The sequence below is a fragment of the Podarcis filfolensis genome (genome assembly GCF_964270895.1).
Source record: "Podarcis filfolensis genome assembly, chromosome: 1".
Lineage (NCBI taxonomy): Eukaryota > Metazoa > Chordata > Lepidosauria > Squamata > Lacertidae > Podarcis > Podarcis filfolensis.
The window spans coordinates 40477902-40498533 of NC_139604.1; the positions used below are offsets into that span (position 1 = coordinate 40477902).

A 20632-nucleotide genomic window follows, 5' to 3' on the forward strand; every position below is an offset into this window, starting at 1 on the left:
GGACTTGGTATGAATATGATGATTTCACCCTCACCATGTGGACAGACCTTCACACAGAAACACATTAAGACCATGAATAGATGATACATTTGCCACATGAGGCTCTATCCTTCACTTGGTTTTATTAAAGAGCAGCGATACAGGGATGGGAATGCAGGCCATGGCATGCAAGGGCAGGTCTGACTTCCCACACATGCTGTTTTCCTGACCACAATCCTCACCCCCGGCTATTTGCTCCCAAAGTATCTGGGTGGCAGTAACTTGGGGTGAGAAAAAGGCACAGGAGGAAGGGTCACTTGTCGTCATCGTCCCCGTCCCACCAGTGCCAGTTCCTGTTTTTATTTTAAAATGGAAGACAAGCCCACACAGTAATCATAGTTGACATGCTGTCTATTCTGTGTATAAGAGTTTCTGCATCCTGTTTTTTACTATTATTTTCTTATTCTGATCTCGGAGTAAACTGGGTAGAAAACAAGGGTTTTTTTTTATCGAGGGGAACGTTAACTATTTTCTTTCCAATTCTCTGCACTTGTGTTAGCAGCTTTGATTGGGGAGCCCTGCATTTTAGTATCTTCTGGTTATCTAAACGGACTTTTCCAATATCTGCATTCAGGCTTGTATTGTTAAGCCCAGCAACTTTATTTCTTCAATACTCTGCATATGATTCATTAATAATAGCACCTTCAGTGGGACTTAAACCTTTGATTGTCTTATCTTTGTGTACGTTGAGGTTAGGGAACTTTGCATCTTCGTGATTGCACAAGTTGTTAATTATGTCATCTCTGATGTAGTATAAGAGTGGCACAAGTTCTTCCACCATTGCATTAGCAGATATGGCACTGGTGTACAAGGTGTGTTTGGTTTTTCTGTTTCCTTTGCCTTGCTTTGGAGTAGGCTGGGATCTTACTCAGAAATTTATTTTAGTCGCCGGCCCTCTTAGCGATGACTTAGTAAGTAATTTAAACTTCCAAAGTGGACTTCTAAGAGAACCTCTCAGTTCTGCAACGGGACAGTCAAACTACCTTTGCGATGGGTCTTCCTTACCTTCTCTGCCGCCGTACTTCGCTGAGCTCCGTTCAAGTGGTGTGACCCATTTTAAAGTCTTCTTGCCTTGGACTCGCATCTTTCCGGAGGCAAATGCCCGAAACCCCAACCGGACGAACGTTGAATGCTACAGACAACTTCTGAGAACTCTCAAAGCAGCTGACATTGAACCGGTTTTAATTCTACATCAGAAACGTTTGCCGAAGTCTTTGGAGACCCGGCTTGCTTTGAGCAAATCTGTGACTTTCACCGACCTTTTTGTGGAATATGCAGAATTTTCCTTTGCATCTTTTGGCGACTTGGTGGACACCTGGCTCACTTTTGGCAGCCTGCCTGAGGACATGGAGCGCTTGCCTCATGGAGATCCGCTGGCCCTCCCTTTGCAGGTGCTAGCTTCAGCACATGAGAAAGCTTATGAAATCTACCATGAAAAGTACTCAGCAGAAGGTAAAGAAATTGGTGGGGAGGAGGGAACATGGGATGTGCCTCTGGATAATGTAACATGCACTATGCGTGTGGGGTGTGCATGTGAATGAAGTGCGTATGGAAGACGTGACTTCTGCGCACGTACTGATACTGCACAGGCCTTGAAAGTTCTGATCGCTATCTTGCTGGGAGGGGAGGGATGTCTTTCATTTAAGAAAAAAAATCCTTTGACTTCTTCTGTCTTGCCCACCAAGCCTCTTAGATGGGCCCAGCCATTGTCCTGTGCCATCTTTCTAAGACTCCTGCCAAAATTATTTCTTGTCTGCTGAACAAATGGGCCAAGGAGCCTTATAATATTTAAGAATGACGCGGAGAGAACACGGCTAAAATCAGAACGATCTCTTCATTCAAATCTCCTCTCAGCCCACACTTTTTCCATTAAGGCTTAAGTGCAAAGAACTTGTCCTCCTCCTGATACTGAACAGAAGTTCATTCAGATGAACACACATTGCTTGAATATATTACATGCAGTATACGCCACCAAACTTAGAATTGGGGCAGAGATCAGTTTGTAAAGCACATGAATGTTGATGCCACTACCGTATTGGCCCAAATATAAGCCACACTCAAATATAAGCTGCACCTTTAAAATTCAAGGGGGGGAGAGAGACAATACCCGAACCCTTAAAATTCCGCAGGCACTCATGCCCATACCGTTTTACCGTATGTCTGTTTCAGCAGCGATATCAATAAGAGCCCATTTTTGTAAGGTCGCGAATTTAAGCCGCGCTTTAACTTTTCAGTCAGAATTTGGGGGGAAAGTGAGGCTTATATTCAGGCCAATACAGTATATAATGAGAAAACTATAAAGGAATTCCTGGAGATTGCTTCTAGTGAAAGTATTCCCTCTCCTTGCATTGAAATTTTGAAAATAAAATTGACAACATACTTTGTCTCTCATTTACAGATGGGAAAATGTCCATTTCACTAGATGTTAGTGATGCTGGGCTGGTGTCAGCAAGATCTTTGTTGACTTCAATTCTGGTAATGCCTTTTATTTTCTTAGGACTCTTACAACAGCATATCCAGTAAAGCCAGAGGAAAGAAATTATTTCAATGCGTAATTCTTTTGTGAAACCCATTGCCACTTAGATGGTTATAAAAGGGGGTTAGACGAATGAAGGGTGGGCATATCAGTGGCTTGTTTATTTGCTTGTTTTATAAGATATCTTAACTATTCTTCCCCATAAGCTCCCTGGGCAGGTTACAACTCTCTGGAAGTTATTTGCCAAAGCAGAGTTGCCTCTTTCTAGATAGATACATAGTTGTCACTTTCTCATAATTAGGGGATGTGGGTGGTGCTGTGGCCTAAACTGCTAAGCCTCTTGGGTTTGCTAATCAGAAGGTCAGTGGCTCGAATCTGCCCAACAGGGTGAACTCCCATTGCTCTATCACAGTTTTTGCCAACCCAGCAGTTTGAAAGCATACCAGTGCAAGTAGATAAATAGGTACCACTGCGGTGGGAAGGTAAATGGCATTTCCGTGCGCTCTGGTCTCCGCCACGGTGTTCCATTGCGCCAGGAGCAGTTTAGTCATGCTGGCCACATGACCCTGAAAGCTGTCTATGGACAAATGCTGGCTTCCTCGGCCTGAAAAGTGAGATGAGCGCTGCACCCCATAGTCGCCTTTGATTGGACTTAACTGTGCAGTGATCCTTTATTTACCTTTTTACCTCATAACAACCAGAGGTATTCCCTGAAAATGTCAACCCACAGACCCATTTTTCATTTTCATATATAGTTAAAATTTTCTCTATCACTCTTAAAGATCATTTACCAACCTTTCATTATTTTTCAAAATGGCATTTTACATGTGAGGGGAAAAACCAGAAACATGACATGCAAGATGATTCAGAAATTCTCTTATCCCTCACCCCATGAAACTTCAGTTAAAGAGCTCTCCAAGAAAATTGGTGATAATGATTCTTTATTTGAGAATGAGGCGGAGCTAATTGTTACGTAATTTACTGCGCACTATGTCAATCATTCCATTAGGGAGAGCATTTTGGCTAGTCAGATGGAATGATCCCCCCTACTCTTGTGTGCTTTTCTGGGTGTCCTCGCAACACCCTCCCCTGAGCAGATTTTAGGGACTTGGGGAGAGGAGGGAGGAGCCCCATTGTGCTAGCCAAACTCTTGCCCAATTGAATCCCACCTAGAAAATAAGGAAGAATGTCAATAGAGGAACTCTGGTTCCAAGTATAAAGTAATAATAGGTGCTGATGCTGCCTAAAGTGTAACTTCAGTTATTATAAATGCTATATCTCTCTGTGACAATGCTCTGTTTTGATTCCAGGACTCTCTGGACTTTCTCTCTCTCAACCTTCAGTACAACTGTGAAAGGGAAGCAGCTTTCCAAAAGTTCCTGGATGAGCTACAGGTAATTCTTAGCAATTGTACCAAGTGTTCTATATGGATGCTATCTGTTATAGATGGACACGGGAGGTGATGTCACACAGTTTTGACAGTCCTCCTTGATACAACTCATGCATTTTGCTTTGCTTTTTCGTTTATAGCATATGGGGACGAACAATATGGGTATTTTGCTCTTTAGTCTCAAGTTCCACGAGTGTTCCTCCCTGCAAGAAAACCGATTTGCAACAGTGGCTTCCATTTTCACTGGTAAGTGTCTTCTGTAGGAAGGAACTGTGGTCTTGTGGCATGCCTGTGTGGTATTTTGGATGTGTGGGTGGAAGTGAAATACAATACAGGGTATGCTGTCGTCCGTATATGTATGTATTTATTTCAACCCTTTATATATCACCTAATAGCATGGTCTCCAAGTGGTATACAGTGAAGTTACAAAAGATTTACTGAGGATAGAATTGGTTAAAGTTAACAGTAAAATCAGAAAAGCTACTTTAAACGCCTGCTGAAATGAAAAATTTGCCTTCACCAATTTTGCTGGGGGGGGGGGCTGTCTGATCTCAGTTGTGAGAAAGTTCCACAGAATTGGGCCCACAATACTTGAATGCACAGCTCCTGGTGGAAATGAGCCAAGTCTCTCCCCACTACCGCCTGTCCCCACTATTACTGTACGAGAGAGACCTTGGTACTATTTACAGGAAGTGGGGCTTCACTGAAAAAGAACTATAGCATAGGACTGGATGTTACTGGCCTAATGTCTGCCCTTTTCCATTGTGCTGATACACTTCTCTTCTCTTTCTCTCTCCCCCCCCCCCTCTATTTTCAGCCATTTCTGAAGTTCAAGCATGGGCAATAGGGTATGATGTGAATTGCGTCATGAACAGCTTGTCCGTTCAAGCAATTTGGTACAAAATGTTAATTTTTAATGTTAAATTAGTTTGGTTATGAAGCTGTGCTACTTGCACAATTAAGACTACAGTCCTTACACAGGCATATGTTTGTGTGTGTGTGTGTGTGTGTTTCTGCATGCATACGTGTGTGCATGTGTATACGAGTATCTAATATAGAGGTATATTCCAATGATGGTACTCTATGGTATGCAATACTGTTACCTTTTTTTGTTCTTGTTGTTGCTGACATTGGCAGCCATTTTGTGCTGGCACCAATGTCATTTTTATCAAGGTATGAGTCCTGCCAGCTCTCTCTCTCACTCTCTCTTTTTTTTAACTACAAAAAGCACTGGGTATATGTATATTTAATCAAGATATAGAAAATAACATTTCAACTGTGTAATATAAATATGGAACATAGACTAGCAGGCTTAATGAATCTTGGCTTGCTGTATGTTTAGCTGAATAGTTAGAGTTTCTTTCATTCAGGGATAAGGGCCACATTCTGTCGTGAGCAACCTTCTGGGAGCCACGTGGTGGTAGTGGGCGGGGACAGAGCTAAAATTGAGTGGAGGAATCAATGTGACTCTTACATTGCTACATTCCAGCGACAGAAAGCCAGAGTTCCACCTATTTCTCTATCCAAGAAGGCAAGAGACATTATCACAGTTCAAGGACACAGTCTAGCCATGCGAAAGCCATTGGGGAGGGTGCAGAGAGCAGGGCCAATGCTCTCTGCACCCTCCTCAGTGGCCTGGGGAGAATCCTGAGGGCCACATAGAGAGGTCCAGCAGTTCACAATTAGTTCCAAAGCCTATGATTCCCCACCGCTAATCCATATGTAGATGATCATTGTTATACAGATTTAGGCTTGCCACATTAAAAAAACAAAACAAAAAAACTGGATAAATTTCTGTAAGTTTGATACCCACGATATTTGAAATCTCTATTTTCAGCCTGATTTGAATGCTTATCCATCCTGAATAAAAATTTAATGACAATAAAAGTTTGATTTATTTATTTAACTTACTGCATTTCTGTTCTGCCCTTCCTCTGAAGATCACAGGGTAGTTTAAAATACAAAATACACAATATAGTAACAAATAAAACAATGACCCCCTCCCCTATTTTGAACGACCATAGATTGTTTAATTAGCCAGAGGCCTGGGAGAAGAGGAATGTTTATGCCTGGTGCCTAAATTGTTGACATATTCTCTCTTTCTTTTTTTAGCTTGTACACAGGAAATCTGGCCGGCCAACCAAAGGCAAAGGAAACCCTGATACCTACTATTGCTCCACTTTCATCCTATCAAGCAGTTTGGGAAAGATTTGCCAGCCAACCTGAGCTGGAGAGAGACTCCTTTTTGCTTGACCTTTTCCCTCGCGGTTTTCTTTGGGGCACATCAACAGGTTCCTTCAGTGTGGAAGGAGCCTGGAGAGAGGGTGGGAAAGGGGAGAGCATTTGGGATCAATACGGGCACCAGGGCCATGGCCACATGAATCAAACAGCCGATGTCGCATGCGATAGCTACCACAAGCTAGATTATGACGTTTATCTCCTTAGAGGCCTTCGCCCAAATATTTATAAATTTTCTATATCCTGGCCTAGGGTTTTTGCCAATGGGAGTAAGAGCAGCTTGAACCCTCAAGGCGTAGATTACTACAACAAACTGATAGACAGCTTGCTGGATTCAAATATTGAGCCCGTGGTTACCTTGTTCCACTGGGACCTGCCACGAGCTCTGCAGGATCTTGGTGGCTGGCAAAACGAGAGCATCGTCACTGCCTTTGCAGAATATGCAGAGTTCTGCTTTGCTACTTTTGGGGATCGTGTTAAATTCTGGATTACCTTCCACGAACCCTGGGTCATTAGCTACGCTGGCTATGGCACTGGGCAGCATCCTCCAGGAATTACTGATGCAGCCGTGGCATCCTATCAGGTACTGACAACAAGTGCAGCAGCTTGGGCCTAATTTTATGGGTTGTGTTGACTCTACAAATAGAAAAGGTGGACCGTTGCCTCCTAGTCTGTGGCTAGTTCTTCTCTCACCAGACTTAGCCCCATATCTGATTTTGCCAGAGGGCATGAATGGAGTCAATGGGCAGATGAGTCTTTTAAGTCTGGTCAAGCTACCGTGTTCTAACCTATAATAGCAACAATCTTGCAGCAAGTGTGTGAGCATGCAGTTGACTCTTCAGTTGGTCACTGTTCTTGTTCAGAGGATGGCTTTGTACCCCCAAATGTTTTGACTTAAACATCAGATAACATGAATGAAAAAAATTGAAATTGGCTGGATTTGTGCCCTTTTCATTCTGAAATGGCTCTCTTGCCTACCTTAATGGTATTGACATGATACATTCCAGAGAAGTGTCTCTGCCAATGGAACTGTGGTGGCACGGAAGCTGTTCTCTCGTGGCTCTTATGCCATTTGGCTTCTTCCCATGTCAGAGAATTGTCCCTCCCAGGGCTTGGAACAATACTGACAGGGAAAGGTGTCACAGCATAGAACAAACTCCTTACATGTTACTTCTGGCACTACAGAGTAGTATTGGAAGTGGCCGCAGTGTGGTTAGAGAGACACTGGCTGTGTAACATTGGAAGGGACCCTCAGAAGCATTTTCATGCACTGTGAAAAAAACAACAACCCATTATCTCGTTCCTGATAGGGGCCACTGTATATTTGGCATCCTATATATTCAGAAGTGGGACGCGGGTGGTGCTGTGGGTTAAACCACAGAGCCTAGGACTTGCTGATCAGAAGGTCAGCGGTTCGAATCCCCGCAACGGGGTGAGCTCCCGTTGCTCGGTCCCTTCTCCTGCCCACCTAGCAGTTCGAAAGCATGTCGAAGTGCAAGTAGATAAATAGGTACCGCTCTGGCGGAAAGGTAAACAGCGTTTCCGTGCGCTGCTCTGGTTCGCCAGAAGCGGCTTAGTCATGCTGGCCACATGACCCGGAAGCTGTACGCCGGCTCCCTGGGCCAAGAAAGCGAGATGAACGCCGCAACCCCAGAGTTGTCCGCAACTGGACCTAATGGTCAGGGGTCCCTTTACCTTTATATTCAGAAGTGGTTGTCCAAATAAGCATCTTTAAACCCATATCTACAAGTAGACTAGCAATCTCTTGGATCAGCAGAAGTAATTTTTCTCTCCTTCCACACCTGAGACCACAGCGCAGTTGAGCAGTGTATCAGAATGTTTGAGCACCACTTAGGTATGAGGAGGAAGAAAAGAGTTTTATTAGGGTATTGTGCTTCAAGGGGTTTTAAAAGTTTAAAAGGGGTTGGCAAAGATTTCCAAATATCAGGTATCTTATAATGAACTTCTAAAACAGAATGTATAAGGTGGTACAATGAGAACTACTGGCACATTCGATATTTCCTGGCAGATTTGTGAGGATTTAGTAACCATACATCAAAACAGATAATTGAGTAGATGTCAGGACATCTTCAGGGAAGAATCCCAGGGATTTTTTTATTGCCTTACAAATACCACACAGCTATCCATCATGTGACTGTCCTGCCATGAGACTGGCTGATGGACAGTTTCTGAATACTTGCAGCACATGTATCAGCCTGTAGGCAGACCTGGATTAGCCTGCTCTGGGAATAGTTTCTGCCACATGAGCGTATATTATGTTACCAGTTACTTGGAATATAGGCTAATTTAGATTTAGTTGTTGGAACACTTTGGCTTCCAAAAGAAAGGAGTTGGGGGAAGAAATGGAATCTTTAGCGGACTGGAATTGAAACCAGTTTAGGACAGATACTTTTATTGATACAATACCATATGATACAGTCATGTTATCAGATGTTGGGGACTGGAAATGTTACAGCAGCAAGCAAATGAATGAGAAGGTAGTTCTCTTGCTTTTGAAGGAACTGTTTCCTGCATTGCAAACTGTAGCAAGTGTTCTTTATGACGTAGTGCAAACTTGATTTTGAGCTAAGGTATGACAAAAAGCTGCTATAATTATTTGATCTCTAGAAGCCTTGAGGGAGGGGGTTGGAGCCTGGGCCCCTCAAATATAATTTGAATGTTATGAGGAAATGTACTGGGCTGTAAATATCCATGGTGTGTACGTATAAACCTGTCATTCTTCTTGGTCCAGCGAGCCCAAGCGTAGTCCAATGTTGTACCTTCAGGTGTTGTTGGGCTACAACTCCCCCCTCCCCATTCCTGACCTTTGGCCATGCTGACTGGGCCTAATGGGAATCTAACAACATCTGGAGGGAATCCATATTGGCTACCCTTCTCTGCTGCGGTTGAAACCAGTTCTCCAAAGTCTCAAGCAGAGGCCTTCCCTAGCATTTACAGTGGTACCTCGGGTTGAGTACTTAATTCGTTCCAGAGGTCTGTTCTTAACCTGAAATCGTACTTAACCTGAAGCACTACTTTAGCTAATGGGGCCTCATGCTGCTGCGCCACCGGAGCACGATTTCTGTTCTCATCCTGAAGCAAAGTTCTTAACCCGAGGTACTATTTCTGGGTTAGCAGAGTCTGTAACCTGAAGCGTATGTAACCTGAAGCGTATGTAACCTGAGGTACCACTGTATATAGATCATGTAAAGGATGAGATGTGGGGGCACTTCCTTCATGAAAATGATGTGCTCTACCAGTGAGTTGTACTCAGTGGAATAATACTTTCCCCTTCCTTCCCATAAAAAAGGTGGCTCATGTTATTCTCAAAGCTCATTCTCGAGCCTGGCATGTTTATGATACCCAGTACCGCCCTGAACAGCATGGGAAGGTGGGAATAGTATTGAATTCAGACTGGGCTGAACCCAAGACCCCAAGCAGTGCTGAGGATGTGAGAGCGGCAGAACGCTACTTGCACTTCATGTTGGGCTGGTTTGCTCACCCGATATTCGTCAACGGCGATTACCCAGAAGTCCTGAAATCCCAGATCCAGGAGAAGAACCAGCAGTGCTCAACTCCCGTCGCCAAGCTCCCCACATTCACCGATGAGGAGAAGCAGCAAGTGAAGGGGACGGCTGACTTCTTTGGCCTTTCCCACTACACTTCCAGGCTCATCAGTGCTCCAGTGAATCATAGCTGCGCTCCAACCTATGAGGATATCGGAGACTTTTCCCAACACGTGGATCCTTCCTGGCCGCAGACGGCTGCACCTTGGCTCTACGCCGTGCCTTGGGGGCTGAGGAGACTGCTGCTGTTTGTGTCCAAAGAATATACTGGGACAACAAGGGTTCCGATTTATATAGCCGACAATGGGGCGCCCACAGATGACGGAGGCGATCTTGTTAATGACACCATGAGAGTGGATTACTACCGGCTTTATATCAACGAGGCTTTGAAAGGTACAAGGGGCTGTTATGAATTGGGGCAGGGAACAGGCATGCAAAAGGGAATTGAAAGTAAACCTGTCAGGATGAAGTCAAGTTTATTGACTTAGCCCCCTGTTCCCTTTCAACACAATATCCTCCAAGATCTTATCACATTCCTGTCAATCTCCAGCATAACGGTAAATATCATGCCCCGTCCCAGTGGGGAAAGGAGCGGAATGAGTAGATATATTCACCGTGTGAAAATGGCATGCAAACATCACTTTTTAAATGTGATGATATTCGTTTGTTTAAAAATGGTTTGAGACACTGACCCAACTAATCAGAAGCAAATTTAATACTTTAATTAAATGTCCTCAAAAGAACAGTTTTGCCGGGAAATAGGCATACAATGTTAGAAAAGCAGCTTAAATGCAGTATATGAAATACACAGGTTGCTTACCTAGGCTGGCTTGAAGGACAGCACCTGAGACTTACTTGCTTAGCTGTCACGTTTTGTCCTGCTTGCTTAAAGATGCAGAACTGTTTTGCTCTGCACCTCCAAACAGGTCTGGATGCTCTTTTGAGTTGAGCCTGGTGGAAAACTATGTAATTAATGCATTCATCCCAGTCAGAGTATATTTTGTCACCCCATGATAAAGGACATCAAGGAATGCCTAGTTTGTAACCCCTGAATGCCTGAACATGAGAACGCTAGTTCACACCTTGCATCTTCATTACTTTTTGGTCACTCCTGTATCGATTTACTGATAGGAGTGAGCCGTCAAAGATTGCATGCCACAGACAGAATTTTCACATTGCTTCACTCACAAGGCTTTTCAAGAGTCAGGCTGTTTCAACCTTGGACATTTACTGTGGAATTTACATGTACTTATGTCATCTGCATGACATAGTGATCAATACATCCTCTTCCCACATTTCCCATTACCTTCCTTTTTTTTTTTTTTGTTTTGTTTTCAGAGCTCAGAAAATCTGACCAGTTGTTGTTTTTTAACACACTGGAACAGTTGCACAATTTCCCCAAGTTATAGATAGATGACCTATCGCGCAGCTGTTAGCAAATTGTTTGGCCAATTATGTGCTATTTAGATTGTTGTAGCCTCTGTGGTTCATCTCTTCCCCCAAGGAACCAGTTTTGTCGTTTCAACCCTTTCCCCTCCAAAAAGAATTGTCTTATATCTGGTTCTTTTCTCTCTCTCACTCCTCGCCCCGCCATTAAATTGTGGGTGTGGTGGCTGGGAAAGAATACACGATCTGCAGTGCTGTAAGTGAGGAGGGAATATATAAACATGATCCTAATGTAGAAGTGGGATGCGGGTGGCGCTGTGGTCTAAACCACTTAGCCTTGGGCTTGCTGATTGGAAGGTCGGCGGTTCGAATCCCCGCGGCGGGGTGAGCTCCTGTTGCTCAGTTCCTGCTCCTGCCCACCTAGCAGTTCAAAAGCATGTCAAAGTGCAAGTAGATAAATAGGTACCGCTCCAGAGGGAAGGTAAACGGTGTTTCTGGCACTGCTCTGGTTTCGCCAGAAGCGGCTTAGTCATGCTGGCCACATGACCAAGGAAAACTTTCTGTGGACAAACATTGGCTCCCTCGGCCAGTAAAGCGAGATGAGCGCCGCAACCCCAGAGTCGTTCACGACTGGACTTAACTGTCAGTGGCCCTTTACCTTTACCTTTTAATGTAGAGCTGGGGAAAATAACTGCACACCTGGCTACAGAATGCCACGTAGATTCCAGACGTCTGGAAAAGATTTGCTGCTCCACTTGCTGCTCAAAGCCAAATAGAAATGATTGGCTGCTACTTTATACATCTGGAAGTATTCTTCCACGTACTGTGTAGCCAAGTACTGTATAGTTGAGTAATGATGAGGATGCATGTGTGAACCAGCCAAAGTCCTTGAACTGCTTAAGTGCATTATCACTTCCCTATGCCATTTTGTATAGTGTCTCTTACATGCAAATGACTTTAAAAGGAAATTTAAATGTGCAGATGAATAGCAATAATAGTTTGCACTGACTCGGGACAATATGGGCTACCCTCTGAAAATTCATGCCGTTGCTGCAATGCTGAGAGAAGAAGATAGTTGTGGTTGTGCTGTGTATTTAAACAAATGATTAAAAATCTTAACTAAATTCTATCTCCTTCATTGACAGCTATAAAGCAAGATGAAGTTGATGTTCAAGCATACATTGCCCGATCATTGATTGATGGCTTTGAAGGCCCAGCAGGTTACAGTCAAAGGTTTGGCCTACACCAAGTGAATTTTGAAGATGCAAACAGACAAAGGACACCCAAAGAATCTGCCTATTTCTTCTCCACCGTTATTGAAAATAATGGATTTCCTAGCACGGTCTCAAGAAAATTTCTCCAGCCGCTCAGAAAGGATGTTTCCATACCTCCACGGCTGCCTAGTTTACCAGCTTCTGAAGTTCCTTCAAAGGCAAAGGTGGTTTGGGAGAAATTTTCAAAACAGACTGATTTGGAAAGAGACACGTATTTTTATGGCACCTTCCCAGAAGATTTTCTGTGGGGTGTTTCTACTGCTGCCTACCAAACTGAAGGAGGTTGGGATGCAGATGGGAAGGGACCTAGCATCTGGGATAATTTTACCCACATCCCAGGGAATGTTAAGAACAATGATACAGGAGATATAGCTTGCGACAGCTACAATAAAGTAGATGAAGATCTTTATCTGCTGAGAGCCTTAAGGGTAAACACCTATCGCTTCTCCCTGGCGTGGCCTCGGATCTTTCCAAATGGAAGAAACCATTCTATAAATAACTATGGTGTCAGTTATTACAACCGGCTGATTGATGGTTTGCTGGCCCAGAACATCACACCAATGGTCACTCTCCACCACTGGGATCTGCCCCAAGCTCTACAAGACATTGGTGGCTGGGAAAACCCTGTGATGGTTGAACTGTTTGATAGTTTTGCAGACTTTTGTTTTCAGGCATTTGGAGACAGGGTCAAGTTCTGGATTACTTTCAACGAACCTATTGCCATCTCTGTGCTAGGCTACGATACGGGATTATTCCCACCAAATGTAAAAGATAACCCGGGCAATGCATCCTACAGTGTTACTCATGCAATACTAAAGGCCCATGCAAGAGTTTACCACACATATGACCAGAAATACAGAGAGAGTCAGAAAGGTGTGATCTCTCTGAGTCTCAACATGGATTGGGTTGAGCCAAAGACACTAAACGATCCTCGGGATGTAGAAGCTGCTGATCGCTACCTGCAGTTCATGGGAGGGTGGTTTGCACACCCAATTTTTAAGAACGGCGATTACCCAGATGCAATGAAGTGGAAAGTAGGGAACAGGAGTGAACTACAGAAACTACCATCTTCCCGGCTTCCAGGTTTCACACAAGAAGAGAAAGACTATATCAGGGGCACAGCTGATGTCTTCTGCCTGAATTATTACACTGCCGGAATTATAAAGCACAGCACCACCAGGCTGAAACCATATTCTTACGAGTATGATCAAGAACGAGTATTGGAGATTGACCCTTCTTGGCCTAGCTCAGCAATGGAAAATATGCGGGCAGTGCCCTGGGGGCTGCGTAGGCTGCTAAACTGGATCAAAGAGGAATATAGCAATCCTCCCATTTACATTACTGAGAACGGGGTTGGGCTAAAAGCCAAGTCTGATGTTGATGACACCAGCAGGATCTTCTATTACAAAACACACATTGATGAAGTTTTGAAAGGTAAAGATGTTGTAATAACCCAATAGATTGAGGTTGTCTAGTTTTAAGATAGGTAAAGGGACCCCTGACCATTAGGTCCAGTTGTGACCGACTCTGGGGTTTCGGCGCTCATCTCGCTTTATTGGCCGAGGGAGCTGGCGTACAGCTTCTGGGTCATGGGGCCAGGATGACAAAGCCGCTTCTGGCGAACCAGAGCAGTGCACGGAAATGCCATTTACCTTCCTGCCAGAGCGGTACCTATTTATCTACTTGCACTCTGATGTGCTTTCGAACTGCTAGGTTGGCAGGAGCAGGGACCAAGCAACGGGAGCTCACCCCGTCACGGGGATTTGAACCGCCGACCTTCTGATCGGCAAGTCCTAGGCTCTGTGGTTTAACCCACAGCGCCACCCGCTTCCCTAGTTTTTAGTTTTAAGATACTGGGTAAAAATAATCAGCTAGAGATCTGTGTAGACTAGTTTTAGTTTTAGATTCTAGATCAGTCATTCCCAAACTGTGCAGAGTGAGTACAAAATGCTTATAGGCCACAAGGCATCATTAAAAGAACTCGGTGAGTGCCAAATTAGACAACACACTGGTCACACCATTACCAGTTATGTGATTGGGTTTTTTAAAGTATATTGCTAGATCGAGGGTATTGATCCAGAGCACAAGAGAAGGTGGGTGGTTACAAGGGTTATAGCCTTCATGCTAGAGTCTGATTCAGTCAAGGCTGTGCTCCTCCTGAAATTTACTTTACACACCCATGTTTTAACACTGAACCCAATTACCGTATTTTTCGCACTATAGGACGCTCCCGACCACAGGACGCACCTTGTTTTAGAGGGGGAGAACAAGGGGAAAAAAATTATCCCCCTCTCTGCTCAGTGCCCCTTCAGCGAAGCGGCAGGAGAAACCCTTCCATTTCTCCTCCCACTTGGCTGAAGAGGCACTGCGCAGCTCTCCATCTCTGCTTTTTTCTTCTTCCATATTTCACCAAGAACACTTTTATTAAACATGAAAGATGCCAGGGTGGTAAAAAAAGAAAACACCAGAAAAACCTATGCTGCATTTTAAATTACTCTTTGCAAAAGGGCTAAAGCAAGACATTTAAATGTCCCACCAGTGCAGAGATCCCTTTTAGTTTGTCCTGCTTCTCTTTATTTCAAGAAAAAGCAGAAGCTGCTTGCATGGTTTAGGAGCACGTTTAAGGATTTCCTGATACCACCAGTTCTCAGCTCAGCTAAAAATAGTTCGCAAGAGCTTTGCGATCTCTGATAGCCTAGTATCTCTCTCTCCCCCTTTCTCGTAGTTCTTTTCCACATATAGGTTGTGGGGAGGATGTAGCCCTCCATATATTGTTGGGCTCCAGCTCCCATCAGCCAGCGGTGATGGGATTTGTAGCCCAGCAACACCTGGAATGTCACAGCTTCGCCGTCCCTGATTTTGGTTTCATTCCCACGTAAGCTAAGCGTGCCATCAAGTGCAGCTACAGTTGGATTGCTGCGCCTGAGGCTGCAACAGCCGGCACACTTATCTTGGGAGTGAGACTCCCTCAGCATCGCTGAGGCTTGCTTCTGAGTAGACCAGAGAGGCTTGCCCTCTGGCCCCGCGAACTAAGCGCGAGCGCCATTGAGTTCAATAGGAACCTTCAATGCAGCGCGCCTTTCCTCGGTGCAGCCCCGCACAGGATCTGCTTCCTCGTTCAGGTTTGCATCCTCTCCCAATGCAACGGCGGTGCAACCAGGAGCGGATCCCCCACCCCGGAAGAGCGTCCCTTCCCTCCCAAATTGGCCGTGTGCTCCAGAAAGGGGGGGGGGAGAGACGCACCGCTTGCCCGCCTCACCCAGCCCGGACGGGGGCGGGCGGAGAATGTCAGCTCGAACAATTTTTTACTGGGCTCCCGGCGGCAGGCGGTTTGTTTTTTTAGTTTAAAAGCGACCTTTTCAACTGCAGCGTGGAGGAAGCGATAAATGGACAGAAAGGGGAGGTGGCTGACGCGCTGCACTCCCCAGGCCGCCGCCGCCGCCTGTCCTGCCTGTGCATCTCGCTCCACCCCACCGCCGCTGCTACGGCCGCCGCGGAGGAAAGAGGCACCGGGACGCTGCCGCCCGGGACAAGGCACGGGGCCGAGACAGCTGCGCGGGGAACCTGGACGGCGCTCCTCCTCCTCCCCCTCTCTCGCTCTTCCTCTCTGCTGAAGCCAGGAGAGTCTTGTTCTCCCGGCTTCAGCAAAAGGAACCCGAAGCCTCCGCAGCACAGCGGGGCCTCCCGCTGTGTTCCGGAGGATTCAGGTGGCTATCCCTGAAGCCTGGAGAGCGAGAGGGGTCAGTGCGCACCGACCCCTCTCGCTCTCCAGGCTTCAGCGAAAGCCTGCATTCGCTCCATAGGACGCACACACATTTCCCCTTCATTTTTGGAGGGGAAAAAGTGCGTCCTGTAGAGCGAAAAATACGGTAAATAGCTTTAAACATATTAGGCTACTTGTATTTATATTCTGATTGCTCTGAAACTGTTCTGAACCCCTCAGGCCTCCCTCTTTTCTCTACAAAATGTCTGGCTACAGGCCTCAAACCGTGGATTATCCAAACAGCTGCACGTGAGGGTTGATTCTGCTACATGCATTAAATTAGTCTGGTCATCCTCAGCCTTTGTGTCACACAGTGTAATGGTACAGTCAATAGCATTTTAATAAGCACAAAACATCATTAAAGTGTGCAGAAGTCCTTTTTTCTTTCCTTTCTTGATAATGGTTTTTAATTATAGTTATAATAAATATAATTTTTGATCTTTCCTAAAGGCATATAATTCATAAGGTTTTTAGTAAAGCCTGGTTTGGGGATTTGCTATCCTTGGAAAATGCATGACTATGAAGTAAGAGCTGAAACAAAATATTGTGCAGATTCCTTACACTTTTTTTTTTTGCGCTTGTCAGCACCCATCTCCTCTTGTACTGGGAGAAAAAGGTGGTATGTAATTTAAATAAATAAATAATGCTTGTGGAAAGGAAAGGGAGTAAGTCGGTGGGACTTGTGAATTGGCAAGGATTGACTATCAATATGCATGTGAACATATAATGGGTAACTAGTGTATTTTTTCACAATTCTACTTTCTTGCTCATCGTTACATTGATGGTCTATTAAGCAAGTGTTTCTTTCTGTTTTAGCCTACAAGCTGGACGGCGTGAACGTTCGTGGCTATGTTGCTTGGTCTTTCATCGATAGTTTTGAATGGTTAAATGGTTACGAGCCAAGATTCGGCCTTCACCAGGTTGATTTTGAAAATCCGAACAGGCCAAGAACTCCAAAACGTTCAGCGATATATTACGCTGGAATCATACGTCAAAATGGAATCCCTCTGGCAAAAGAGGAAGAATTCTTTTATGGAGAATTTCCGGAGAACTTTTATTGGAGTGTGGCATCAGCAGCATATCAGGTTAGGTCAGTTGGTCTCCACCCACCGGACCACTCAAAAATTGCAGAGCAGCTTAATGATTTTTCTGCTTGTGGTGAAAATTGCAATGCACTGTGCTAGATGCTGTATGATACTTAATTGCAGTTTAATTGCTTCATTTGTTCCTTACCTGTCATATTTTATTGTACTGAAATTTGAATTCCGTAATATATAAATATATAAGAAATAAAAGGAGCAACAAGAAGCAATAAAAATGCAAATAAGGATTTAATGGCATGGATGTGCGAGTCTTCAACCACAGACTTGCCGTCATGCCGCAGACCACATGAATGAAACTCCAGGTTTATATAGTCTATTGGTAGACGGTCGCTTGTTTGGTGAAAGCTATCCTAAACCTTCATTTTGTGAATAATATGCCAACTAAGCAAGCTGAATGCTGTCAGGCTTGGGGACCTTGATGATGGTGAATCACTAGGGTGAGAGCCAGGGTGCTGTAGTGGTTAGAGCTGCCTCCTCCTCCCTCCCCAAGCTGTTGCCCTCCAGATGTTTTGATCTACAATTCCCATCATCCCAGACCATTGGCCAGTCTGCTTGTGGCTGAGGAAGTTGTAGTCCAAAACATCTGAAGGGCGCCATGTTGGGGAAGCCTGGATTAAAATGGTGGACTAAGGTTGGCGAGACCCTGGTTCAGATTCCTACTCAGCCGTGAAGCTCACTGGGCAACCTTTGCCTATTCGCTCTCAGCCTAACCTACTTCCACAAGGTTGTTGTGAGGATAAAAACTGAGGCTGGGGCATGTATGTTGCCTTGAGCTAGGATACAAATGTGAGAAATGTTTGTTTCCTTAAAGATCGAAGGGGCATGGAGAGCAGATGGGAAAGGTCTCAGCATTTGGGACCAGTTTGCACATACGCCTTTGAAAATCAGCAACGATGAAAATGGAGATGTAGCTTGCGACAGCTACCACAAGATGGAGGCAGACTTGGCTATTCTGAAGGACCTCCAGGTGACTCATTATCGCTTTTCCATCTCCTGGACTCGCATTCTCCCCGATGGGACCACCAAGTACATAAATGAAGCTGGCCTGAAATACTATGAAAGGCTTGTGGATGCTCTCCTTGCAGCCAATATCCAGCCTCAGGTAAATGATTGGAGTTCTGCACTCAGGGGAACAGGTGCAACATATGTTATCAGTCTGATTTTTAATTAGATTATGTTTATCAGTGTTCACTGTAGAACCTGGCAATATCTTCAGTCCTCAGACATTTTCAATCAGAGACCATTTCATAAAGGCTGACACAAATGCATGCTGCATTTTCTATAGTCTATATTTTCTGATATTCTAATCAGAGGAGTCACTTATGAGCTCTAACTATTTTAAACTTGTGCAGAAGATAATGTGGGCTCAGAGTGTTTATATAGGACTTAACAGTTATGAAATCTGCCTTGGTTTTTAAGAGAGCAGAGACTGCAGTGTCTTTGCTCCGGAAATCTAAGTTTCTGCATTGGATTTCTTCCAAGTATCCACAAGGAAGTAGAATAAACTTTTATCAGGAATTCATCTTCCACTCCCAAACTGTAGCCTTTTTCTGGACGCCATTAGGCATGGCAGGTCCCATCTGTGTTACACCTTCCAGGTCATGCCGCAAGAACTTCTGAAATTCATCCCATATTGTACTCCTTTCTTGATTCTCGCTTTCCTTGACTGAATGAGGGTTCAGGGAAAGGTGGAAAAGGGAGAACTGAAGATGCTACGTTCAAAGTCTTGATAGCCTTGTAAAAGGTGTTGCTAATCCTCACGTGTTTTCTGGAAATAGTTTGCTTTCTGACCATCGCAATCTAGGAATTGTTGTTGAAGTTACATGTGGTAGATCTGCATAAAATGGCTGACTGTGCCTAATAGTTAAATAATGGACAAGCTTCACATTTAGCTTTACTTTTGCATGCCCCCCCCAATTACATTGCCCCTGTTTCCTGCTACAATTTAATGGTTGGTTATTTTGACAAAATGGCAGATGTTTGTGAATGTCTTGTCTCCATCTCTAGGTAACTATGTACCACTGGGACCTCCCTCAGGCCCTTCAAGATGTTGGAGGGTGGGAAAATGAGACTATAATCCAGAAATTTAAAGATTACGCAGAGATCCTTTTCCAAAGATTTGGAGAGAAGGTGAAATTCTGGATAACCTTGAATGAACCCTATGCCATTGCTAACATTGGTTACGGTTATGGAGTCTCAGCTCCAGGTAAGGTATAGGTTCTCATTGGCAAGAGCAATGCTCTGCAGAACCAAAGGACACTGATGATCTGAACTTGTGTGGTTATTTGTGAGAACACAGCTTTGTGATAGATGCCCAGTGAAAGTGGGAGACAATCTGATGCCGTTCTTGAAGGTGTCTCCTGGTTGAAAGCCAAATTGCCTAGAACTATTGAGAAACACTATCAAAATGCACCATTAATTGCTGCTTCAGCTGAGTCCAGTGCTGCAGAATAACACACTTCCAATCATGTTGTCTTCTTAGGCATCTCTGCCAGACCAGGCCGAGCCCCTTACATAGTGGGCCACAACTTGATCAAGGCCCACGCAGAAGTCTGGCATCTTTACAATGAAACATACCGCCCAAAGCAAGGAGGATTGATCTCTCTTTCCATCAGCGTAGAGTGGGCTGAACCCAAGAACCCTGCCAAGCAGGAGGACCTCGACGCTGCCAGGAGATATGTCCAGGTAATGTGATGACTCCACAGGGACCCACGTCTGTAGATTTTAGCCACACACCCTGCTTTCACTTCCTTAGGGCAGTGTCTGCGGTATAGCACCTTTGCCAGCTTTGCAGTAGCCAGGACTACACTAATGGGTATGTGATCTTCCAAACACATGAAGAAGCTATCAAGAACGTATGGACTAGCTCCTGAAAGTGTACCAGCCAGGCCCCCAGTCAATGCATAAATTATCAGTCTTGGTATGATTGGAGGTGTGTGTGTGTGTGTGTGTGTGTGTGTCCCTCTCTCTCCACATAGGGCTCCTGCCTATGGTGCCCAGATTGACCCACTTCTGTGCAGCTAAGCTGTGCATGCATACATCCTGCCTTGCAGGCCTTTTTCCACCTGGAGCAACGCTGTATTGCAAAGGCCAGGTGTGACCTAACACACTTGTCTTACAGAACTCCTCCACTGTCAGAGGCAGTAAACCTCTGTGTACCAGTTGCTGGGAAGAGTGCTATTGCACTCAGGTTCTGCTCACAGGTTTCCCTTTGGGGCTTCTATGGGGACAGAGTGCTGGACTAGGGGGGGCTTTAGCCTCCTCTGGCAGGCTCTTGTATTAACTCTGCTTCAGAGACTCAGCAAAACAAGATGTCAATCCTTCTAAAGGACCCAAGGTGTTGATCCTTGGGCACCATATTTCATCTGAACACTCAAATCATAAAGTTGGCCACGAT

At 44.8% G+C, this 20632-nt stretch overlaps 1 protein-coding gene across 1 annotated transcript in view; it reads left to right on the forward strand.

The window, feature by feature from the left end:
• Nucleotides 1-20632, forward strand: part of LCT (lactase) — a 24659-nt gene continuing 4027 nt past the window's right edge. The window contains exons 1-12 of the mRNA XM_083581760.1: nt 1-1491; nt 2438-2514; nt 3826-3909; nt 4046-4151; nt 4723-4801; nt 6018-6726; nt 9454-10102; nt 12241-13803; nt 16949-17217; nt 18047-18337; nt 19243-19441; nt 19718-19920. Coding sequence (XP_083437886.1) covers nt 834-1491; nt 2438-2514; nt 3826-3909; nt 4046-4151; nt 4723-4801; nt 6018-6726; nt 9454-10102; nt 12241-13803; nt 16949-17217; nt 18047-18337; nt 19243-19441; nt 19718-19920 — 4887 coding nt within the window. The 5' untranslated portion in view covers nt 1-833. The remainder of the gene's footprint in view (nt 1492-2437; nt 2515-3825; nt 3910-4045; nt 4152-4722; nt 4802-6017; nt 6727-9453; nt 10103-12240; nt 13804-16948; nt 17218-18046; nt 18338-19242; nt 19442-19717; nt 19921-20632) is intronic.